At 40.5% G+C, this 12064-nt stretch overlaps 1 protein-coding gene across 1 annotated transcript in view; it reads right to left on the bottom strand.

Moving 5' to 3' along the window:
- Nucleotides 1-5832: 5832 nt before the first annotated feature.
- slc22a31 (solute carrier family 22 member 31) overlaps nt 5833-12064 on the bottom strand; it is a 92926-nt gene continuing 86694 nt past the window's right edge. Inside the window, exons 7-9 of the mRNA XM_070898157.1 lie at nt 11373-11587; nt 8634-8745; nt 5833-6628 (exon numbers count right to left, since the gene is read on the bottom strand). Of these exons, the coding sequence (XP_070754258.1) occupies nt 6250-6628; nt 8634-8745; nt 11373-11587 (706 nt within the window). The 3' untranslated portion in view covers nt 5833-6249. The remainder of the gene's footprint in view (nt 6629-8633; nt 8746-11372; nt 11588-12064) is intronic.

Raw genomic sequence — 12064 nt, 5'->3', positions numbered from 1 at the left:
CATCCACCACTCTTCCAGGCAGCGAGTTCCAAATCTCCACAACCTTTGTGTAAAGCCCCCCCTCAAATCCCCTCTAAACCTTCCACCACCCACCTTAAAACTATGCCCCCTTGTAATAGATCCCTTCACCAATGGAAATAGGTCCTTACTATCCACTATGTCCAGGCCCATCAATATTTTGTACACCTCAATGAGGTCTCTTCCCAACCTCTTGCGTTCCAATGAGAACGAACCCAGCCTATCCAATCTGTCCTCATAATTAAGATTCTCTATTCCAGGCAGCATCCTAGTAAATCTCCTCTGCACCCTCTCTAGTGCAATCACGACCTTTCTATAATACGGCACGCAGTACTCCAGCTGTGGCCGAACCAAAGTATTATACAATTTAAGCATAACCCCCCCCTGCTCTTTTATTCTATGTCTCGGCCAATAAAAGCAAGCATTCCATATGCCTTCTTAACCACCTGCTACTTTCAGGGATCTGTGGACAAGCACTCCAAGGTCCCTTTGTTCATCTACACTATTAAGTAGCCGACTGCTTAATTTGTATACCCTTTTCTTATTAGCCCTCCCAAAGTGCATCACCTCACACTTCTCTGAATTAAATTCCATTTGCCATTTGCTCTGCCCACCTGAGCAATAGATTGATATCCTCCTGCAGCCCATGACTTTCTTCTTCATTATCAACCACACAGCCAATTTTAGTGTCGTCTGCAAACTTCTTAATCATACTCCCTATAATCAAATCTAAATCGTTGATATATACTACAAAAAACAAGGGACCCAGTACTGAGCCCTGCGGAACCCCACTGGAAACATCCTTCCTGTCACAAAAACATCCATCAACCATTTCGCTTTGTTTCTTACCTCCAAGCCAATTTTGGATCCAACTTGCCACTTTGCCCTGGAGCCCATGGGCTTTAACCTTCTTGACCAATCTACCATGTGGGACCTTATCAAAAGCTTTATCGTACACACTACCCTCATCGACCCTCTTGGTTACCTCCTCAAAAAATTCAATCAGGTTAGTCAAACACTATCTTCCCTTAACAAATCCGTGCTATCTGTCCCTAATTAATCCCTGCCTTTCCAAATGTAGGTTTATCTTGTCTTTCAGGATTTTTTCCAATAATTTTCCCACCACTGATGTTAGGCTGACAGGCATGTAATTACTTGGCCTATCCCGTTCTCCCTTCTTAAACAAGGGTACTACATTAGCCATCCTCCGGCACCATGCCAAATCCAAAGAGGACTGAAAAATGATGGTCAAGGCCTCTGCTAGTTCCTTTTTTGCTTCGCTCAACAGCCTGGGATGCATTTCATCTGAGCCTGGGGACTTTTCTACTTTCAAAGCTGCTAAACCCGTTAATACTTCCTCTCTCACTCTATTTATTTTATCCAGAATATCACACCCCTCCTCGTAGCAGTATCTGCATTGCCCCTTTCCTTTGTGAAAACAGATGCAAAGTATTCGTTAAGAACCCTACCAACATCTGCCACCTCCACACAAAGATTACCCTCATGGTCTCTAATATATTTCTTTAGTTACTCTCTTACTCTTAATATATTTATAGAACATCTTAGGGGTTTCCTTAATTTTACTAGCCAAGAATTTCTCGTACTTTCTCTTAGCATTCCTAATATCCTTTTTAATTTTGCCTCTTTACATTCTATATTCCTCTAAAGATTCTATAGTATTTAGCCCTTGGTATATGACATAAGCTTCCCTTTTTTTCTTTATCCTCCCCTGTAAGTCCCTAGACATCCACGCAGGCTCTAGAATTATTCTTAACCTTTTTCTTTAAGGGCACATGTTCGGTCTGCGCCTTCCGGATCTCTTCTTTGAATGCTGTTCTCCACTGTTCGGACACTGATTTACCCACAACTAGCTGTTTCCAGTCCACTATGGCCAAATCACTCCTTAACTTAGCAAAATTAGCTTTTCCCCAATCGGACTTTTATTCCAGGCCTATCCATAACCAACTTGAATCTGACTGAATTATGGTCGCTGCTACCAAAGTGCTCTCCTACTCATACCCCTTCAACCTTCCCAGCTTCATTCCCCAAAACTAAATTCAAGACCGCCCCCTCTCGTGTTGGGCTAGCTACATACTGACTAAAAAAGTCCTCTTGAATGCATTTCAAGAATTCCGCACCCTCTATATCCTTCACGCTATATTTGTCCCAATCAATATTTGGACAGTTAAAATCCCAACTATTACAACCCTATGGTTTTTGGACTTCACAGCAATTTGCCTACATATTTGCTCCTCTATTTCCCTCCCACTGTTTGATGGTCTATAATACATGCCTAGTGTGATCGCCCCTTTTTTATTTTTCAGTTCAACGCATATGGCCTCATTTGATGATCCCTCTAACATATCATCCCTCCTCACTGTAATAGTTTTTTTTAATCAGCATCACGACACCCACCCACCCCCCCCAAAATCTGGTCTAAAAATCCTATAACCAGGAATATTGATCTGCCAAACCTGCCCCTCTTTCAGCCATGTTTCTGTAATGAGATATAATGTCATACTCTCAAGTATCTACGTGTGCTCTTAGCTCATCCGCCTTATTCGCTATACCCCTTGCATTAAAGCATATACCATTTAGCACAGGAAGACCTCCTTGCTTACTACTTACTAAGCCTTGTTTCCTCTGTCGAACAGATTCACTTTCTAGATTCTATAAAGCACGTTAAAGGTGCTAGATAAATACAAGTTACTGTTGTCTGCAGCCTTTGACACAGTTGACCACAAAATTCTACTCTAACACCACCACCCCTTCCCCCCCTCCCCCCACTGTCATCCAGCTGGATGGGACTGCACTTGCCTGGTTTCATTCCTATCTTTCTAACCGTATCAATAGAATCACATACAATGGCTTTTCTTCCCAATGCCGCACCATAAGCTCTGCTGGCCTCCTCCTATTTCTCATCTACATGCTGCCCCTCAATGTCATGACACAAGTTTTCACATGCATGTATGCTGGTGATACCCAAGCTCTACCTCTCCACCATATCTATACCATCAGACTGTTTGTCTGACAATCAGCACTGGATGAGTAGAAATGCCCTCCAATTAAGTATGGTGTAAACTGAAACCATTGGCATGGGTGGCAGAGTTCATGCTCCTGGCACATACCTTGGCTCCCGGTTGAGCAACGCCTCGATTTCAAAATTCTTATTCTGGTTTTCAAATCCCTCCATAGCCTTGCTCCTCCTCATCTCTGTAATCTCCTGCTGCCTCACAATCCTTAGAGATATCTGTACTCCTCTAATTCTGGCCTCTTGAGCATCCCTAATTTTAATCGCTCATCCATTGGTGGCTGTGCCTTCAGTAGCCAAAGCCCTAAAGCTCTGGAATTTACTCCCTAAACATCACCGACTCTCTATGTCTCTTTCCATCTTTTAAAACGCTCCTTAAAATCTACCTCTTTGACCAAACTTTTGGTCATCTGCCCTAATTTCACCTTGTGGTGCAGTGTCAAATTTAGTTTGATAATGCTCCCGTGCAGCGCCTTGGGACGTTTTATTAGGTTAAAGACACTGCCAGGAGTTGCTGTTTTTTTTGGAATAACTGCTTTTTCTGGCGTAACTTAAAAATCCCCAGTTTCCCTAATCAATTTGCACCAGCATAACTCAGTTATGTTTTTTTAAGGTTAGTTTTTTTTCTCAAAAGGGGGCGTTACCAGCCACTTACGTCAGTTCTGCCCATTTAGGCAACTTTGGCCAGCTAATAGTTACTCCATTTCTACTTAAGCCAGCGTATGTGGCCACTTGAGAAAACTCTTGCGGAGAGTTAAAGAAATCGGCGCAGATAGGTACATCGGAGGCCATTCAGCCTGGGATAGGGGCAGGAAGCGGAGGACCTGCACCTAAACCAATCAAACCTTACCCATAGCAATGTTTGCAAACTAAAACCAATTCTATAAGAAATAAAAAATTGAAGTCCTACGTTCATCTTCAAACTCGGCCCGGGAAGGCAGCAGGCTGGTGCGGGAGGCCACTCGGCCTGGGCTAGGGACGGGACAACGCACCGGGAGGCCATTCGGCCAGGGGAACTGATAGAAAGCACCGGCAGGCAGGAGCGCTATCAGTTCCCCTGCCCACCCCTCGCCCTGGCCGAGTGGCCTCCCGATGCGATTGATCTCTTCGTGCTCCTGCCTGCCAGTGATTTCTATCGGTTCCCCATCCCGTCCCTAGCCCAACAAAGGAGGCAGAATAAATAGAGAATTTTACCTTAAGGAGCCCAACAACACAGGGAGGAAGAACATCGCCACGCTCTCAAACTGACAGAGACCTACATCAATTGGGACTGTTGTTGCACTCTCAGCGCTACTGCGCATGCGTGGACATCATGAATAATCACACCGCACGTGCAGATGTCCCGGCATATTTTCCAGCGCAGAATGACTGGCCATGCTGCAGTGAAGAGGCCAAACAGCGCCCAAAGTTCAACATTTTTTTTTCGGCGCATCTGGGAACCTACATAAGCGGTGTAACTCCGGTAAATGCGCCTGTAAAACGGGCTTGGCCAAAATTGAGCCCTATATAAGTTGTTGCTGTTGAAATGGGGCAAAAAGTGTTAGCACATCAAATGACCAAACCTTTTCCATTTTATGTTACAAATGTATACACTGCAGACACTAATTAAGGTGCTGAATGTCTTTTGGAACTTGGACGTTTTCTGTCAAAAATGATTTTTCTTCAGCACAATTGGAATGGGACAATAGTTATCACTTTTAAATAACCAGGTCTGTAACTGGAATGTCTCTAGTTTCAGATGCAATATTACTATCTCTGCTCATCATCAGGTGGTCAGAGAACCACTTTCTCTGTTCTCTTGCATCTTTGGAACAATCTGTGGTACTGGGGCATGCACAAATGATTGCCTGGTAGAACATTGTCCTCTAGTGATTATCATGTGAAGACCCAACTGATCATTACTACTTGGGAAAAGATGAGAAAAAAGAGGCACTAACTAAATTTGTTCTATAAAAAACAACAAGCACTGCTATTAGACCTAAACCTCCAAGTCACTTTTTTTCTATAATCCATGACCCATTTTCTAAAAATGATCTCAAATCCTTAAGCTTACACTAAAGCCTTCTGCTAGATTGTTCAAATAAGAATCTCTTAAGAATATAAACTTTGGGTTAAGCAACAGCAAGAATCTGTTGTAATTAATTATGAATCCCAGCCTTGGACTGTACTAAATACCAACTGCATCACTGTGCTGGCAAACATCAGGTAAGTGAGCCAATCATCCAGGCAGGAATATACATGGAGATATGACATCCCGAGATATGTTGCAACTATGAACATGCACTGAGTGAAAAGCCTGGGTACAGAGGGGGCCAAAAATTGCCTGCATCTTGTATTAATAATGTTGTTATTCAAAATTGGACCAAAGAAACTTCTGCTGCATTCATTTATGATAATATTGAATAATTCATTTTTTTAGGTCTATGACAACTAAGCAATTCCCAAGGCAGTATTTTTGAGGCTCAGTCTAATCTAATTAGCAAAATTGGCTGCCCTACCTTTAAAGTAATAGGAAACTGTTTAATTGCTTACTGTAGTCAAAATGCAAAACAATGTAAAGACTTTGCTTATAGAAAACATGATCCATACAAGGATTTGATCAACATATTGTGGTATAGAAAAGGAGAGCAAGGAATTAGATATCCAAAAGAATTGCAAACATGATTTCATCCTAGGCCACATTTATATGGCAGTGTATGGAATGGGTCTTGCACATACAGAAACTTGGGACCCCACTTGAGTTGATCAAAAACAGGCTTCACTAGATTTTATGATTAGTTAGGCGATAAAAAATACCAGAGTGCAATAATCACAGACTCAATTGCGCACATCATTTGCAAGAGGCAACACACAACACAAACCTATTGATATACAGATGACTAGAGATGTACACAATCCGAAAATGTATTCAACATTTTATGCTTTTAACCCTGGATCCCAATTTACAATCTGTCCTCATTATGGAATCACATACCTTTAGAAACATGTTTTTGTGATGGGGAATGAAACTTCAGACAAGTTAAAGGCTTGTTAAACAGTTTGTAGTTTAGCCAAACCTGCCCAAATTAGGTCTTAGAAAATACAAATTCTGCAATGTCTAAAAGACTATTTGCTGTTGTGCATAATATGCAAGAGTAAAGTATTTCTACATTTCTATACACGTGATGAAGATTGGCTAGGACGTTGACTCTCTGGTCTCCTCAGTCACTTTCATTTACAGGATCCTGTGGCTGAAAAGGGACATTTTGAGCCAACATTTTCTTAGTTGCTGTTACAAGTTTGGAATAGTTTTCTGGATTATAATGTCTGTGCTGTTTTGAATGCAGCAAAGGAACTCTATCCTTGTTTCGTGATAAAAACAGTGGAGGACGTCTCTGATTTTCACCATCTTTTAAAGCTTCTGGGAGTGGCTTCCGCTTGCTTTCTGGAAGCAACATGATGCACAGCACTGAGAGGACAGCAAAGGAGGCAAACACAACGTGATGAAGAAAGAAGCCATGTTTATTGTGAAGATCCATGATTGGAGATGTTGCTTTACCAATGCAGCCTGTTGCCATAATAAGGCCCAAGCCTGCACCTCTGTGAACACATTTTTATAAAGATAAAAATTATGAATTTTATGAACATAGGTAAATATAGATAGTATAACATACAACCACCTTTTATAAGCATCTGTAAAATTTGTAAAGCTAATTATAAAACATTAAAAGGTGCATAAATGATCTAATTCATAATGGGCCAGAATTGCTGTCAGAATAACGGCAAGACTAATCACGTGCAGTTATTTATGGGTTAATGGTACAGCAACTTCAGGTGAGGAGCAGATGTGTGGTTAAATGTGAATATCCCAAAGTTGCTGTCCAAGTTGCACCACTCTGCCGTTAAGCTTCGCAAATGCAGCATCTTGCTCTTGGCCTTCGTTTTTTTTTTTACATAAAAAGGAATTTGCTCTATTTGCACATTAAAGTCGCCACAGAAAGTTAAGTTGTCATTACGAGCGTAACAATTTGCTAAGTGTTAATGACTGCCAATCAATCCCTCTGGCATTGAAAATTAATTACAAGTCTGGAGACTCGTTCCTTTAGGGAGTTTTTTTTTCCTTTACTTTTCCTTTCTGTCTCTTTTTTTCTCTCTCAATCCAATCTTTCTTTCCTTTTCTTTATTTGATTTGACATTAAATTCACCCCCTTTAATTAACCCTCATTTTCAGCCTTTTCTATGTTTATTTTCCAATCCATAAATATTGTTGGTTCAGGAGATTGCCTGTTGGTTGCCTTGTTCATTCAGGCCCCAGATGCCCGATTTCCCTTACTGTGCAGTTATCAGCAGCTTTGTGGGCTAAAATCTTTTGAGCTGAAGAGTGTAAGGCAAATCCAACTAACGACAAAGACATTGTTCAATGCCCTGCTACAGCAAATTCTGGCCCATTATTTCTCAAATAGTTTAGAAAGGCATTAACTTGATCATAGCTTTGGATGACATAACCTTTTCTGTACAGTAGTGCTCATAGCCAGGGCCAAGTGATTTGTGGTGACTGAATAAGTCCAAATTCAATTCTATTTAATAGGATTCAGTAATTTTTCATTGATGTTTTGGGATAGATTTCCTCAATTCCATCTATTTTTCCATGAAAATCATGAATCAGTGGCCTTCCTCACAACATTTAATTATCATGCCTGTCTGTATAATATGTACACTGAGAATTATTATACAATCACTGGATAAGTCAAAAATATAATACACTCGTTCAAAAATTCTAATTCATCCATTCACATTGGAGAAAACACTAGTTCCAAAGTGTACAGACAAGGCACAGCCGTTCATACACAGAAAAGGCACAAAATAAATCTCAAACACTTGTACCCCTGGCGGAGAGGAGGAGGATTGCAGCACAGTAATAAACCAGAGATCAAGGTACTCAAACCAAATAGCTCAAAAAAGTTATAAAATCTATATACACAAATGAGGTTTCTGTCCATTATCATGGTGAATTATTAGTTGGAGATGCGCACTGAGGGGACGTACCAAATTAAGTCCCGGCACTTTCCAATAAGGATAACAGTGGGGAAGAAATGACCTCGCAAATGTGGTCTATTGTTTCAAAATAGCATGACTGTGGTCTTCCACTCCCCTGTGATTTAAATGACAGACTAAAAAATATCCAATATGTTGGACCTCTGCTATTAAATCCTACTGCACGTACCGGCCCAGATTTCTGGTTCAACACTTGCCAGTCTGCGATTTTCCCAGCTTGGGGGAGGGAGGCTGGGAACACAGGTTGGCAAGTGTAGAGGCACATTGCAACATTTTTTAGGCAATCTTCAGACTGCAAATTTAGTACCAAAAATAATGTGCAGTTTTCAGACTAATAATTTACTAATGCTTTAATTCTACCTTTTCATTATTATTTCCAACACATTTGTGGTATTGGAATGTATTGCAGCAGTTTGACATTTGCCAGATTAATTCAAATTCAAGGTCTCAAATTTAGTGACATGGCTGTAAAAAGTCACAAAAAATTGACAATTATATAAAAAAAACATTTTTTGAAAATGAACATGCATAGCGCAATTGCTGAACTTACCTAACTACTGTTGGGATAACTTCACTGGCAAAAAATATGCTCAGTGTAACAACAGCATATGAGGAAAAAAGACCCAGGATGGAAAGGGCCAGGTGAACACCGTGATGCAAGTCTGCAGGAAAACAAAACAGCTGGTAGTTCAATACCGAACAACAAAAGATGTATATATATATTTTTAAAAATCAATGGGTAATATGGTTATGCTAACACCCTTTATTCTTGCTTGCTCTAGATTTGGCACTACAGCCTCTCAGTCTGTTACAACAAATGCAGTTAACAGACATAGTACATAAGAACACAAGAAATAGGAGCAGGAGGAGGTCATATGACCCCTCGAACCTGTTCTGCCATTCAAGAAGATCGTGGCTAAACTTGTACATCAGCTCCACTTTCCTGCCCTAATCCCATATCCTTTGATTCCCTCAGTGAAATCTTACGATTTCGGCCTTTAATATACTCAACGACAGAGCAGCCACAGCTCTCTGTGGTAGAGAATTCCAAAGATTCACAACCCTGAGTAAAGAAATTTCTCCTCAGCTCAGTCCTAAATGGCTGAGACTATGACCCCCTAGTTCTAGACTCTCTAGTCAGAGGAAACAGCCTTGCCACATCTGGCCTGTCAAGCCCTCCAAGAATTTTATATGTTTCAATAAGATCACTTCTCATTCTTCTAAACTCTAGGGAATATGGTGTCATTCTATTCATCTCTCCTCATAGGACAACACACTCATCCCAGAAATCAATCCGGTGAACCTTCTTTGCACCCCCTCCAAGGCAAGTATATCTTTCCTTAGGTAAGGAGACCAAAACTGCACAGCGTTCTCTAGGTGTGGTCTGACCAAAGGAAGAGTGGTCTGCACAGAGTGATCTTAAATGGAATGTTTCTAACAGTATTAAAGTTGGGAATTTGGAGAGAGTGGAAGTCTCTGGCAAGTAGTGGGTTGTAAAAAGTGAAATTTAGTTTAACATTTTGAGTTTAAGTTAGAACTTTAAAAACTGTAAGTCAGCTATAAGCGTTTGTTTTAAATAGGGTTTAATTACTGTGAGCAGAACGCTGAAACAGAACTTGTAACTTGGCTCCAAGAGTATCTGCTGAAGCACAGAGCAATCTTAAATGGAGTGCTTCTAAACAGTGTTAAAGTTGGGAATTTGGGGAGTGAGAATTCAGAGCAGAGGGGGGAAGGAGGAGCTGATTTTGGCTCCCAATATTGTAGTGTTGTGTGTTACAGGTAAGTATTTTACTTTATCTACCTATACCTTAAACTAGATCTAGTAATTAGTTAAAAAAAACTAAACTATAAGCTAACTTAATTAAATACATAAAGTTTAATTAAATAAAACAAGATTATATAGTGATGGCAGTGCAGGTGGTATGCCGCAACTGCAGCATGTGGGAGTTTGTGGAGAGCATCGTGATCCCAGACGACCACGCCTGCAGTAAGTGTCTGCATCTCGAGGAACTTCAGCTCAGAGTTATCTGGACACTGATACCTGGGGGTCCCCTTACACCCTTACAACCTCCTGGCAGTCACATCTCTTAAGTTAGGTAGTGGTACATGTCTGATTAGTGGTCAGAGACAGGAGGGTGTAAGGGGACCCCCAGGTGCAGTGCTGGAGGAGCCTCAGCCTTTGCCCTTATCCAACAGAAAACAGAAAGTAGAAATAAACAAATTATTTTCGGGATGGCAGGCTGTAACTAATAGGACTGCTGCAAGGATCAGTGCTCGGGCCTCAGCTATTTGTAATCCATATCAATGACATTGATGAGGGGACCGAGTGTAATATATACACAAGTGTGCTGACAATACAAAGCTAGCTGGGAAAGTAAGCCGAGAGGAGGATGTAAAGAGGCTGCAAAAGGATATAAACTGCTTAAGTGATTGGGCAAGAAGGTGGCAGATATACTATAATGTGGGGATGTGTGAAATTATCCACTTTGGTAGGAATATATATATATATTTTTTTTTAAAAAAGGTGAGACACAAGTAAATGTTGGGATTCAGAGGGATTTGGGTGCCTTTGTATATGAATCACAAAGTTAACATGCAGGTACAGCAAGCAATTAGGAAGGCAAATGTTAGGTTGGCCTTTATTAAAACTACTGATGCACATGAAACTGCACCCCAAGGTTGGATTTAAATTTTCCTTGCAGTATCTCAGTGTACCTGTACTATAATGAGGGATAATAGAGTTGTATTGGAATATAGTTGGAGGAGTTCCTAATTGAATTTTGTTGGACTTCTAGTTATTGTTTTCCCTGTACATCTTTAAAAATATTTGATTGATTTTTTAAGTTATTTTGATCACCATAATGTGTTCTCGTTGTCAGGTTTCTTTATTTTTTTCCATTTTACAAATATTGTTCCAGCATTGTTCCGCTTAAAAGGTCTTTGTAGCATTGCACAGTAAGGGTGTCCTTATTGCAACTTAAGCAGCAACTCTTTCACTTCCGTTTACAATTTAGCAACTGTGATTTTAATCTCTTCCAGTTATGACCTAAACCAAGACTCATCAATTTGTCCCTTTTCTCTTTTTGCACAAGTCAAAATATTTTACTTTTAGTAAAGACTGCTGTACCAGGCTACTTTGCCCAGATGATTCAGCAGAACCAGTTTTTGTAAAATTTCTCACCAGGAATTACAACTAATGATGAGAGATCACACACAGTACATAGCTCGAGTTATAATTCTAATCCCTGTGCAAAATATTTACTTACTGTGCAAAATCATCTATACTTACACTGTGTAAGAGCAAGCAACAACAACGATGATATTCCTGTGAAGATTGTTGAGAGAAGTAGAATACCACGTCGCCCAAACTTGTTCACGGTAAAATATAGGAAAAGGAGGGCCACACCTTCAGCACCAGCAAGGACAAAATAGCGTAAGTAGAACCTGGGGTTATAATCAACAAGGTTTTGGGAAAAGCAGTGCTGGATTCCACTGCCGATGAACCTGAGATGAAATGAATAAGGTTATCCCTCTAGATGGAGTCATTGCAGTGGCTAAAATACTAACCTGGATCTAAATTCAGAGGAGCGAAAGTAGATGTAATAGATTTTGTGGTAAGATGGTAATAAATTGACAACTAGATAATAAATAGGTATTTTTATTTTGCACAAACCAGTCAACTTTATATCGCAGTGAAGAGATGAAAGATGAAAGCATGCTAGTGCAGTAGAGCAAAATTGTCGAGGCTAGGATTTTGTATGTTTTGAACAAGATTATACGAGAAGCCACCTTTAATTGTTCAGCAGAACTTCTTCAGTCTCACCTATGAGCCTGGAGTGCACCTACTATGGCCCAATAGTTACTAACATTCAATCTCCAAGCTCAGACATGAAGAATGACCACTTGCGAAAGTTACCAGAGGGCTGTCAACATATGTGGAACCACACACACCCCCGTAAAAAATCAGTATCAGGAACAGGG

The sequence above is a fragment of the Pristiophorus japonicus genome, chromosome 13 (assembly GCF_044704955.1).
Source record: "Pristiophorus japonicus isolate sPriJap1 chromosome 13, sPriJap1.hap1, whole genome shotgun sequence".
NCBI classification, from domain to species: domain Eukaryota; kingdom Metazoa; phylum Chordata; class Chondrichthyes; family Pristiophoridae; genus Pristiophorus; species Pristiophorus japonicus.
This window is presented reverse-complemented; position numbering and strand designations above follow the sequence as displayed.